The sequence below is a fragment of the Anomaloglossus baeobatrachus genome, chromosome 8 (assembly GCF_048569485.1).
Source record: "Anomaloglossus baeobatrachus isolate aAnoBae1 chromosome 8, aAnoBae1.hap1, whole genome shotgun sequence".
In the NCBI taxonomy this organism is placed as follows: Eukaryota; Metazoa; Chordata; class Amphibia; order Anura; family Aromobatidae; genus Anomaloglossus; species Anomaloglossus baeobatrachus.
This window is the reverse complement of record NC_134360.1, coordinates 156,107,289-156,120,675: the sequence shown is the minus strand read 5'-3', so window position 1 is coordinate 156,120,675 and position 13,387 is coordinate 156,107,289. Positions and strand designations below refer to the sequence as shown.

The window sequence follows — 13,387 nt, the reverse complement described above, 5'->3', positions numbered from 1 at the left end:
CACAGAGTGTCCCTGTGAGTGCAAGACTGCTACCCCTGCCGCCATGACCTTGGTGAACACCCGTGGGGCTGTCGCCAGACCGAATGGCAGAGCTACGCACTGAAGATGGTCGTCACCTATCACGAAACGTAGAAAAACATTGGTGCTCTGTAGCAATCGGCACGTGGATATAAGCATCTTTGATGTCTATTGATGCTAGGAAATTTCCTTGAGACATTGAGGCAATGGCGGAGCGGAGGGTTTCATCCGGAACCGCCTGGCCTCCACGTGCTTGTTGAGCAGTTTTAGGTCCAGAACGGAACGGAAAGAGCCATCCTTTTTTGGCACCACAACCAGATTGGAGAAAAACCGTGTCTTGTTCCTGAAGAGGAACAGGGATTACCACTCCTTCTGCCTGCAGAAGAGCATCGGCTCGGTGGGGAGGTGGGGACGGTCTGAAGAATCGAGTCGGAGGACGAGAACCGAACTCTGTCCTGTGCACGTGGGCACAATGTCCCTCACCCACCGGTCTGTGACCTGTGGCAGCTAAATGTCGCCAAAGGCGAGCGAGTCTGCCATCAACCGTGGATGCGGAGAGATGAGAGAGCTGAGAGTCATGAGGAGACCGCCTTGGTAGCGGTTCCTCCGGCTGCCTTCCTTGGGCGTGATTGAGCCCGGCCGGAAGCTGAGCCCCTCTGAGGCTTTTCAGCCCTTTTGGACGAGGACAAGTGGGACCTGCCCGAGCTTGGGAAGGACCGAAACCTCGACTGTCGTTCCAGGACAGCATCAATAGGGTAAGTCGCAATGCAGACATTGCGAGGTTACGGACGCCCCTGCGGCATAGATGTACATATGCTCAAGACCAGCTGCGTCAAGAACAGCTGAAAGCTTAGGGTGCCCCTACGGCTGTGAATGCCGGAGCAACCGACACGCCGATAGCCTCATAGACAGATTTCATCAGAGTCCATCTGTCAGTCAATGGCATCTTTAAGTGAAGCCCCATCTCCACTGCAACTATGGCTTTAGCCGCAAGCCTGGAGATTGGAGAATCCACCTTTGGACCCTGGGTCCAGCGCTTGACCACGTCAGGGGGAAGGGGATAACGTGTATCCTTAATACGTTTGGAGAAAACGCTTATCTGGTAAGCGTGGTGTTCCTGGACTGCTTCTCTGAATTCAGCGTGGCCAGAAAAATACTCAATATACGTTTGAGCTACTGGAATGGGACTTCTCCTGCTGTGAAGCTGACTCCTCCGCTGGGGGAGCTGAGGGAGAAAGATCCAACATTCCATTGATGGACGCTATAGGATCATTCCTTATGGCGTCACCATCCGGTGTATCCGGATTGAGATGTCAGGATCAAAGTCCTGATGAGCTACGTCTGCCTCACCATACAGAGAGTCCTCCTGGGACCCCCCCGGAGCACCGATTTTATTCCAAATGAGGGTGGCCAGGGAGCAATGAACCAGATTGCGCATGGCCTGTCTGATGACAATATATCAGCCAAAACTGCAACTCTGTCCCTGTCCTTGGACAGGGTTGACAGGTGGTTCCTTTGGCCACGTCTAGGAGAGACCCCGGCTGACCAAGTGCTACAGGAGAGCATTGCAGACAATGGGGGTCAGTGCCGTGGAACAGTATCACATGCAGTAAAAACAGCATTGAAAGCCTGTGTTGCTTATATGCTGCTGCCGACTAGCCATCTAGGATTATAGCGCCAAGAATGGCGACCGTACAGTGCAATGTATAGCATACCAGCACAAGTACAAATGACCACTGCAGCACATGCAATACAAGCAGCGTAGAAGCCTGTGCCGTGGCACCCCAGCTCTACTGCTGCTGTAGACTAGTCATCTAGGGGAATATGGCCCAGAAGAGTGACCATACAGTGCAATGTATCGCATACAAGCACCAGTACAAATGCACACTGCAGCCCATGCCATACAAGCAGCATAGAAAAAAACCTGTGCCCCAGCACCCTTGGTTTTCTGCTGCTGTAGTCTAGCCCTTCCAGGAGAATATAGCTAAGACTAGCGACTGTACAGTGGAATGTACAACACAAAAACACAAATGAGCATCTCAGTCTGCGATACAAGTAGCCTAGAAAGCCTGTGCCTTAGCACACCTGCTTTCCTGCTGCTAATGTGTCGCTCCCCAAGCGGGCATATAGCGACCTGTGCAGTTAAAAACAACACATGTACACACTGCATTTATCTGTGTTCAGCACTATGTGTGCCGCTTACCGCCCGCCTATCAGCGGGTGTATGATCGCCACCGTCCTGCCTGGTTGCTGAAAATCCGAGCTCGGACTTCAGTAATGGCTGCCGGCTTCTTCCCCAGCTCATGTGAGGAGGGGCGGGCCGTGGGCGTGCCCCCAAGGCAGAGCGGGAATCCGGCGCCCGACAGTGTGCAGTGAGAGGGCTGGAGCATGTAAAAAGGCTCCAGCCCTCGGCGCTGCTGATTGCTCAGCGCCTGTCCCCTTCCCTGAGTGACAGGGAGGGGGCGGGAACGAAGCGGCCCTAGGCCGCAGAAGCCGGGGACTGTATTTATAAGCGCCGCCGCCGTAAAAGCGCGGTCGGCGCCCAGTCCCCGGCGAACTACAAGTCCCAGCCGCGCCGCCGCTCCCGGAGCGTCCGGCGCGGTAGTTCCCAAAACACAAAGTCACTCAGCAAAGCTGCAGTGACTGTAACCCATAACTGTCCCCGGCGCACTAGCACACCCAGCAAGCCTGGAGTGTGCTGTGCCTGTGTGTACGGGGACACAGAGTACCTGTATGATGCAGGGCCTGTCCCTGAACGGTACTCCAGCTCCGTATCCAGCAGGTTCAAATGGGTCTGTGGATGGAGCCCGGCGTCAGAGCTTTGAGGCCGGCAGGATCCCACTTCCACAGAGCCTCTCAGGGGGATGTGGAAGGAAAGCAGCATGTCAGGCTCCAGCCCTGTACCAGCAATAGGTACCTCAACCTTACAACACCATCCAGGGGTGAGAAGGGAGCATGCTGGGGACACTATATGTGTCCTCTTTTCTTCCATCCGACATAGTCAGCAGCTACTGCTGACTAAAATCTGTGGAGCTATGCGTGGATGTCTGACCTCCTTCGCACACAAAGCTAAAACTGGAGAACCCGTGATACCACGGGGGGGGTATAGCCAGAGGAGGAGGGGCCTTGCACTTTTGATGTAGTGCTTTGTGTGGCCTCCAGAGGGCAGTAGCTATACCCCAATCGTCTGGGTCTCCCAATAGAGCGCTGAAGAAAGGTAAAAATAATGGCCAAATATTGCACTTTAAAACATTATTGGGCAGCGCACTGACACTTCGCCTAAACTATGTTAACCCAATCAACCCCAGAGCGCATTCTCCCTTGGTGCAGTCTCCCATTTTATAGGTGAAATCTATGTACTATTCATCATTGTTTATCACCTGAGCGCTGCTAAGTTCAAAGGTTTTCGGAGCCTAGTAATAGTTTTACATCGCACTGGTGACACATTTTAGTTGCCTTCTGAAGGCGCTTTGAGACGAGTTGAAGGATATGCGAATGTCAGTATTATTATGGTTTAGCAGTTGTGAATATCTTATGCCTGCACAAGATATAACAAGTAACCAAAGTGCTGAACTAATGTGGTCTGATCACAGGCAGAAATACGGAGTACACGGAGAAGTGCAATTATTGTCCTCCACAGATCTGACGGCAGAATGACTTCTCATCACATCTACTTAGCTTGCCGGTTATGATACAAGGAGTGACCATATATTTTCCCACAACACAAAGTTCCACCAGCAGTTGACACATAAGCGAGACGTTGATGGCTGTCACCTTATCTGGGGTTAGCTTGACGAGCTCGAGGTTCTCCATGCTGTGACGTCTGCTCAAACGTGGCCGGGCACCTGCCAAACAATGCAGGGAATAGACATTACATTTCAGAGCATGGTGCTACCAGAGCAAGGATTTATCCTGGAGGTGAAAACTTCCTTACAATTATGCATGAATTGTAAACGGTCAATGGCCAGAAGATGAAATGTAGTTCGTTTTTTTGTCTTACCAAGTAAACTGCTTTCTGAATCTGGAGCCTCAGACAGCATTGAAGCATTCGTGCTGTAGCTCAGTCCCAGCACCATCTGTAGGTCTGACAGGTTCAGCTGTGCCGTCAGTTCCCCATTACGATCCCCCAACTGTGAAGACAAGGTATAGCTTACTTTAGTGTATTGGGATCTGTAAGGTCACCGAGAGTCAAGAGAGGTTCTGTGTGTCAAGCCTGCATATACATATATAAGAACATTAAAAGGGACCTGGCATAAAAAAAAGAAATGGTATCTACCAGCAGTCATTGTGACAATCTGCAGGTAAGTCACATGTAACTATAACCGGATGTGCGGCTGCCGGGAGAAAATTTAATGGGAACCTGTTATGTCCCCAAACGCTATTAGCCTGCACAATATTGGGTTAATCTGCAGATTAACAGCATTCCAATGCTATCTGACCATCTTACTGAAAGCTCGGCTACTGGGTGAGAATGAACTTTACTCCTCCTGGGAGCCGCTGGCTTTCAGTTGCTCAATGGGGCGTCTGTGCAGACTGAGCTGTCAAAGTAAGAGGGGAAAGATTCCAGCATCCACGTCCAATGTTATAGGATAAAAACTCCTGTTTATTGGGTATGCATTAAAAAAAAAGAGAATTTTGTTACTTACCGTAAATTCTTTTTCTTATAGTTCCGTATTGGGAGACCCAGACCTTGGGTGTATAGCTTCTGCCTCCGGAGGACACACAAAGTACTACACTTAAAAGTGTAGCTCCTCCCTCTGAGCTTATACACCCCCTGGTAGCCAGTCCTAGCCAGTTTAGTGCAAAAGCTGAAGGAGAATAGCCACCCACAAGAAGAACCGAGTAAGAACCGGAACAACCGGAGACTCTGCCCACGACAACAGCCGGTGATAACACACGGAACAAGAAAATTGCCAACAGGCAACAGGGAGGGAGCTGGGTCTCCCAATACGGAACTATGAGAAAAAGAATTTACGGTAAGTAACAAAATTCTCTTTTTCTTTATCGTTCCTTTGGGAGACCCAGACCATGGGACGTTCCAAAGCTGTCCATGGGTGGGAATAAACAGAAAAAACTAAGAAGTAGGCGGAGCCTAACTTCACAAGTGGGCAACAGCCGCCTGAAGGATGCGTCTGCCCAAGCTCGCATCTGCCGAAGCATGAGCATGCACTTGGTAGTGCTTCGAAAAGGTATGCAGGCTAGTCCAAGTGGCAGCCTGACAGACTTGTTGAGCCGTAGCCTGGTGCCTAAAAGCCCAAGAGGCACCGACAGCTCTGGTCGAGTGTGCTTTGATCCCCGGCGGGGGAGGCACCTGAGTACTCTGGTAGGCGTCCGAAATGGTCGATCTAATCCAACGGGCCAAGGTCGGCTTAGAAGCAGAGAGACCCTTGCGCCGCCCTGTGGTTAGCACAAAAAGAGGTGCACCGCCTAAGCGCAGCGGTGCGAGACACATAGATCCGGAGAGCACGCACCAGATCTAGAGTATGCAGCGCTTTCTCAAAGCGATGAACAGGGGCCGGACAGAAGGAAGGCAAGGAAATATCCTGGTTAAGGTGGAAGGGAGAGACCACCTTAGGAAGAAAGTCCGGGGTCGGACGGAGAACTACCTTGTCTTGGTGAAAAACCAAAAAAGGTGACTCCGAGGAGAGCGCAGCCAAATCAGAGACTCTCCTGAGAGAAGTTATGGCAACTAGTAAGGCCACCTTTTGAGAAAGACGATACAAAGAAAACTCCCTAAGGGGCTCGAAAGGGGGTTTCTGCAATACCGTGAGGACCAAGTTAAGGTCCAAGGGATCCAAGGGCCGCCGATAAGGCGGAATGATGTGAGACGCACCTTACATGAAGGTGCGGACCTGAGCCAGCCGGGCGAGATGCCGCTGGAACAGCACTGATAGAGCTGAGACTTGTCCCTTGAGAGAGTTGAGGGACAGTCCTAGCTGCAGACCGGACTGTAAAAAAGACAGAAGGGTCGGCAACGAGAATGGCCAAGGAGAATGGCCAGAAGAGCGACACCAGGACAGGAAAATTTTCCAAGTCCTGTGATAGATCTTGACGGAGGAAGACTTACGGGCCCGAGTCATAGTGGAGATGACTTCAGGAGGAATACCAGAAGCCGTCAAAATCCAGGATTCAAGAGCCACGCCGTCAATTTGAGTGCCGCAGAATTCGGGCGGAAAAACGGACCTTGCGAGAGCAGGTCTGGACGGTCCGGAAGATGCCACGGCATCTCCACGGACAGTTGGAGCAGGTCCGGATACCAAGCTCGCCTGGGCCAGTCCGATGCAATGAGGATGACTCGACGGCCCTCCATTCTGATCTTGCGCAGGACTCTGGGCAAGAGAGCTAGAGGGGGAAACACGTAGGACAGACGAAACTGGGACCAGTCTTAAACCAGAGCGTCCGCGGCGAAGGCCTGAGGATCGTGGGAGCGAGCCACGTAAACCGGAACCTTGTTGTTGTGACGGGATGCCATTAGGTCCACGTCCGGAGTGCGCCACTTGCGGCAGATTGACTGAAACACTGCCGGGTGCAGGGACCACTCGCCACCGTCCATCAGGGATGTGGACTGCGGATATGGTGGACTTTCAGTCCTCCGCCCACTGAAGAATGCATTGGACCTCCAACATTGCCAGGCGGCTGCGTGTCCCGCCTTGGTGATTGATGAAGGCAACCGCTGTCGCGTTGTCTGACTGGACTCGAATGTGCCTGCCCGCCAGCAGGTGGCGAAATGCTAGGAGAGCTAGAAGCACGGCTCTGGTTTCCAGCACATTGATTGAAAGGGCTGACTCGGACGGAGTCCAAGTGCCCTGTGCTCTGTGGTGATGTACTGCTCCCCAGCCGGATAGGCTGGCATCCGTGGTGAGAATCACCCAGGACGGAGTCAGGAAGGAGCGCCCTTGGGACAGGGAGAGGGGTCAAAGCCACCACTGAAGAGAGCTCCTGGTCCGTGGCGACAGAGCCACTAACCTCTGTAAGGAGGAAGGCCGCTTGTCCCAACAGCGGAGAATGTCCAGCTGCAGAGGACGCAGATGGAACTGGGCAAAGGGAACCGCCTCCATGGAGGCCACCATTTGACCCAGCACCTGCATCAGACGCCTGAGGGTATAACGGCGGGGCCTCAGGAGAGAGCGCACCGCCAACCGGAGTGACAGCTGTTTGTCTAAGGGCAACTTCACAAGTGCCGGCAAAGTCTCGAACTGCATCCCTAGGTACGTGAGACTCTGGGTCGGAGTCAGAGTGGATTTGGGAAGATTGACAATCCACCCGAATTGGGCTAGGGTTGCGAGAGTGAGCGAAACACTCCGCTGACAGTCTGCGCTGGATGTACCCTTGACCAGAAGGTCGTCCAGATAAGGAAGCACTGCTAACCCCTGGAGGTGCAGGACCGCAATCACTGCCGCCATGACCTTGGTGAATACCCGAGGGGCCGTGGCTAACCCGAAGGGGAGAGCCACGAATTGGAAATGATCCTCTCCTATCGCAAAACGTAACAAACGCTGATGTGACACTGCGATTGGCACATGTAGATAGGCATCTCTGATGTCGATGGACGCCAGGAACTCCCCTTGGGTCATAGAGGCAATGACTGATCGCAGAGACTCCATGCGAAAATGCCGCACCCGGACATGCTTGCTGAGAAGCTTGAGATCCAGGATGGTCCGGAAGGTACCGTCCTTTTTTGGAACTAGGAAGAGATTTGAGTAAAAACCTCTGAACCGTTCCTGAGCGGGAACTGGGACAATCACTCCGTTTGCCTGCAAGGACGCCACGGCCTGCGAGAAGGCGGCGGCCTTGGAGCAGGGGGGAGTTGAGAGAAAAAATCTGTTTGGAGGGCTGGAATAGAATTCTATCCTGTAGCCGTGAGATATGATGTCTCTCACCCACTGATCGGAGACTTGCTTTAACCAAGCGTCGCCAAAGTGGGAGAGCCTGCCACCGACTAAGGACGTGGCTGGAGCGGGCCGAGAGTCATGAGGAAGCTGCCTTAGTGGCAGAACCTCCTGCGGCCTTCTGCGGACGCGCTTTTGGGCACCAGTTGGATTTCTGATCCTTGGCTGAGTTAGCGGACGAGGCAGAAGGCTTAGAGGATGACCAGTTGGAGGAACGAAAGGAACGAAACCTCGATTGATTCCTACCCTGGGCGGGTTTCCTGGTCTTGGTTTGTGGCATGGAACTACTCTTCCCGCCAGTAGCTTCTTTAATGATTTCATCCAGCTGTTCACCAAACAGCCGTGAACCAGCAAAAGGGAGCCCAGCAAGAAACTTCTTGGAAGAAGCATCTGCCTTCCACTCTCGAAGCCACAAAATCCTGCGGATAACAAGAGAATTAGCTGAAGCCACCGCAGTGCGGTAAGCAGCCTCTAGCATGGCAGACAAGGCATAGGATAAAAAAGCTGAAGCCTGAGCAGTTAAGGTAACCATCTCAGGCATAGATTCCTTGGTGAGGGAATGCATCTCCTCTAGAGAAGCAGAGATGGCTTTGAGAGCCCACACTGCTGCAAAAGTCGGGTAAAACGCGGCCCCCGCAGCTTCACACACAGATTTGGCCAGAAGGTCAATCTGACGGTCAGTGGAATCCTTAAGTGAGGTGCAGTCAGCCACCGACACAACGGTCCGGGCTGAGAGCCTAGACACCGGAGGGTCTACCTTTGGGGAGTGAGACCACTCCTTGATCACCTCAGGTGGAAATGGAAACTGGTCATCAGAACCACGCTTTGGAAAGCGTTTGTCAGGGCAGGCCCTGGGTTTGGTCACAGCGGTCTGAAAACTGGAGTGGTTAAAGAACACACTCTTCACTCTCTTAGGCGAGGTAAACTGATCTTTTTCTGCCAAAGAGAGTTGCTCCTCTGACACTGGCGGATTGAGATCCAGCACAGAATTTATAGAAGCAATCAAATCACTAAGATCTGAGTCACCCTCAGTGAAATCGATGGGATACATAGCCTCCGAGCCCCCAGTGAGGGCATCCTCCTCATCTTGCGAGTCAGCTCTTGAGACAGAGCCGTGGGATGGGGAGGAAACCCTGCGCCTTCTCTTAGAAGGACGGGGTCTGGGATCAGATGATAAATCCTCCGTGAGCTCGTGAGCTCCGATGGACGGAGGTCAGAGGATAGGAGTCCTCTGTCAAGAGTATTAGAGGCACCCTGTGAGGGGGGCTGATGCATATTCAGCAAAGTCCTGGACAAAAGCCCCATGGACTCAGCAAATGACTGGGATATGGACCTAGAAAAGGACTCTACCCAGGCCGGGGGTTCAATCACAGGTGCAGCAGCAGCCTGAGAGACCACTGGGGGTGAGACTCCAGGCTGTGGCACCGCCAAGTTAGAGCAGACATCACAGTGTGGATAAATGCTCGGCTCAGGCAGCAGGAGCCATTCCAAAAGTGAAACAAATCAGATGAGAATGCATGTGTGGATGTATGCCTCCTGATACAAAGCAATGAACTGGCTAGGACTGGCTACCAGGGGGCGTATAAGCTCAGAGGGAGGAGCTACACTTTTAAGTGTAGTACTTTGTGTGTCCTCCGGAGGCAGAAGCTAAACACCCATGGTCTGGGTCTCCCAAAGGAACGATAAAGAAAAGTTAGATCCTGAGTATTAAAATCCACATGGTCACGTGAGATGGTGAGAGATGGTACGCGTTTCGAGCGTCTAGTGCTCTTAATCCTAATCCAAGCTTCTCTCCGTGCACCTGTTCCTCATTGCAGTCTCCATGTGGATTGGGTGAGCTGAATTTCTTCCTTTTTTTTGAGCTGTCAAAGTGTCTTAGCGACCCCACAGCCACCGAGGCGACCCCACAGCCACTGATCACTATACATGATGCACACATGCATGACTGAAAGCTAGCAGCTCACTTGAAGAAGAAAGTTAATTCTCTCACAGTAGCATGCTTTCAGTAGGCTGCTGGACAGCAAAGTAACACTATTAACCCTATATGCACATGTAAATGGTGCTTGGTGGATATGACCAGTTCTTTATTTTCTCCCTGTAGCTATTCTCCTCCAGTCACCGAGAGGGCAGGACTGTTGTGATCACAATGTAGTAGGACAGCATCAACAATAAAGAGTCCAGAAACACAAATACACAAAAAGAGAACGCTCTCCAATGCTCTATAGTAACCAAGCAGAACACCATGATGGCCACAGCATCCAAAGTACAAAAACTTCCTATAATTATGTGATTATAAATACAGGGAGATAATGTTCTGACCCAAACAAACAGATGGTTCTTCATCAAGCTGAAAAAATAAAAATGAACTTTTTGTACTTTGGATGCGGTCGCTGTCTGTGCTTTCTAATTGGGGTGGTGATCAGTGCGCAGTACATAGTGAGTGCCCTGTTATCACCCCCTGATCCTTCACTTATTACCTGCTCTTATTTTTATTTATATACAAGGTCAAACACAGTGTTTTGTTTTTTTTAATCGAAAATCACCACCTAAGCAGAGACGACAGCTATGGTTGTTACAGATCACATTTTTTAATTGCACAAACTAAGCACTACAGAATGGTAAAGCTGATTGTGCTCCGGAGTCAGTGAGGAGCCCTTCATCATCACCGCAGCCCGACACCAGCAACAGTGCCGACTAACAACAGAACCGGGCAACTTACAACCACAAAATGTACATTGAAATTATTGGGAATTAAAAATCCACCTTTCCTTTGTTAAAATAGTGGAAGAAATGAAATGTACAATTTTAGGTCAGTATAATAATTCCATTGGTTGTAGCGTTACATTGTGTTACTGATCTAGTAGATTTCTTCAGATACAGGATTTGCGCACGTGTGTACCCATGTGTCCCCACAAGAGCGGAGTTCTTCAGTTACAACAAGTAGCATAATGCCGGACACCTACACACATACCGCTAAACCAAAGCAATGAGCCGAAACATACTGTATGTTGGTATTAGCGCAAAGTGTAGGAGCATGTTCACACTGAGGACACAGTCAAAACCTGAGAAACAAAATCCGCAAATACCCTGTTGTATGTAAGTGAATAAATGGTAAATCTAAATACCAAAGGGTACTTCTCTAACACGGTCTTGATTAAAATAAAATTAAAAAAAAAAAAAAAAAAGTAAGCCATCGCTCGACGATAAGGTGTACCCAGTCAGGGTGGTTTTATGTTATTTGGCCACAGTGTGAACATGCTCTTGCACTTATACCAACACTAGAAATAGGTCCGATGCTATCACATCGGGAGTGCGGTGAAATGAACATCTGTCGGTGCTTAGTGGTGATGACAGGAGCAGTGGACATGTGTCACACTGATTGCACTTTCCAATATATCTGTTGTATGTCATTGTTCCGCACTTGTGTATTGTATGTGTTGCGTCATTTCACCTCTTTCACCCCTGTGCACTGTCTCTTCCTTGTTGTGTGCTGTATATTGGTATCTGGTGATGTGTTTCTTGAGCTGTGTTCACTATGTGGTGTCTTCCCTGTGTGCAGTCTGTGTTTACACTATGTGGTCCCTTGTAAGCTGATTGTCCACAGAATTTTTTTGGGGGCTAATTAAATGTGTTAAAGGCTGTGTATATTTTTATTGTAAATAAACATAATGTGTGTGTATATATATTTTTTTATTTATTTCTCTTTCTCTAACACACTCAGCTCTAACACACAGGCACAGGCACGCACAGACACAGGAACCCACAGATACAGACACAGGAACGCACAGATACAGACACAGGAATGCACAGATACAGACACAGGCGCGCACAGACAGGCGCACACAGCTCTGCTATACACTCAGCAGACACACACACACATAGCGATGAACTGTCTAGAATGGAGGCTGCAGGGAGATCCTCAAAATCCACTCCAATCTAGATGCAACCATGTGCTTACAGGACCTGTGTGATGTCACGGTCATGTGATCAGTCATATGATCAGAAGCTGCTGCTCCAGTGGACTCTGCTCGGTGTCTGCAGGACTCAGCTGTGCGGGAGTATGAAGTGGAGCCGCGGGTGTAATGTAGTGTGCAGGGGTGGCGGAGCGCAGGTGTAATATAATGTGCAGGGGTGGCGGAGCGCAGGTGTAATGTAATGTGCAGGGGTGGCGGAGGGCAGGTGTAATGTGCAGGGGTGGCGGCGCGCAGGTGTAATGTAATGTGCAGGGGTGGCGGAACCGCGTGTGGAGCTGCGGGTGACGTTTATGTCAGTTGAACAGGGTCAGTTCGAGCTGCGCCTGTGCAACTGACAGTGGCACTGTGCATGACGGAATAGGAGAACAGACAAAACTGGGGATTATGTAAGTAGATATGGTCCGCCTCATTTTTTTGGTTTTGCTTTAGTTTCTTGTACTTTGCACAAACAGGGATGTGGCTCCCCCTTTTTAAGCAGGCATTTTGTCTATATAGCTTCCCATGGGCACGTGTCTGAATAGTCGGGCCAGGGTCCTGCTCTGCCCCCCTATACATTGAGGTCGGCTGACACAGAGGTGTAATACCAGAGACAGGACCGTCCTGACTGGGTACACCTTGACGCGGTGGGAACCATTTTTTTTTTTTTTGTAACAAAGTAGTGTTATCTAAGTGCCCCATGATATTTGCATTCACTATTTATTTACTGGAGGGCATGTCCTCATTTTGTTTTTACCTCCGGTTGACCTACAATCATACAATACATAGCATGGCCATGTTGTGTCACACCAGCCTTTCTTACCTCTCTGGAGATGTCCAGATGCCTCTCAGCAAAGTGCACAGCTTGGTCGTGGTTTCCTAAGGCAGTGTAAGCATTCCCCAAACTCCAGCACGCCCGACCCTCGCCCACCCTACAATACAGAGATACACGTGAATATTACATCCTATATCCAGATGGAAACTAACACACCAATAATGCTCTTTATTGCTGCTCATCGGACGCTCTGCAATATCCAATCTCGTGTACTGTTCCATTTACCATTAGGAGCAGGGCGGCCAGAAAGAAACCCTACAGCCCTCTGCTCATTCTAGGATGCTAGCGGCTGGCTATATGATAAGATTGTATGTGTTCTGCTGACCATTTTGTAGCGCTGATGTGGGTAATTTTAGGAATTTTTTTTCACCCACATTTCTTCAGATAGCTTCAATTTAAAAGGAATCTGTAAGCAGGTTTTTACTACATTATCTGAGAGCAGCATGATGTAGGAAAATAGACCCTGAATCCAGTGGTGTATCACTTATTTTACTGGGTGCAGCAGTTGTGACAGTTTTTAGAAATAGAGCTCAAAAAGCAAACTCCGCCCACAGCACAGCTTTATGTGTACAATGTATAATGATAGTGAGCTGCTAATCAGGGCTGGGGGCACACCAGGGGGTCACATGGGCACCAGTCCAGGTGGTGATAATCTACTGCTGATAAAATTCTTATTGTCTTGAAACATCTCTCTG

At 50.3% G+C, this 13,387-nt stretch overlaps 1 protein-coding gene across 2 annotated transcripts in view; it reads right to left on the bottom strand.

Moving 5' to 3' along the window:
• GPSM2 (G protein signaling modulator 2) overlaps positions 1-13,387 on the bottom strand; it is a 146,264-nt gene that overhangs the window by 26,630 nt on the left and 106,247 nt on the right. For both annotated transcript variants that reach the window (XM_075322045.1, XM_075322046.1), the window contains 3 exons: positions 12,681-12,789; positions 4,019-4,148; positions 3,793-3,863 (listed from right to left, as the gene is read on the bottom strand). In XM_075322045.1, coding sequence (XP_075178160.1) covers positions 3,793-3,863; positions 4,019-4,148; positions 12,681-12,789 — 310 coding nt within the window. The remainder of the gene's footprint in view (positions 1-3,792; positions 3,864-4,018; positions 4,149-12,680; positions 12,790-13,387) is intronic.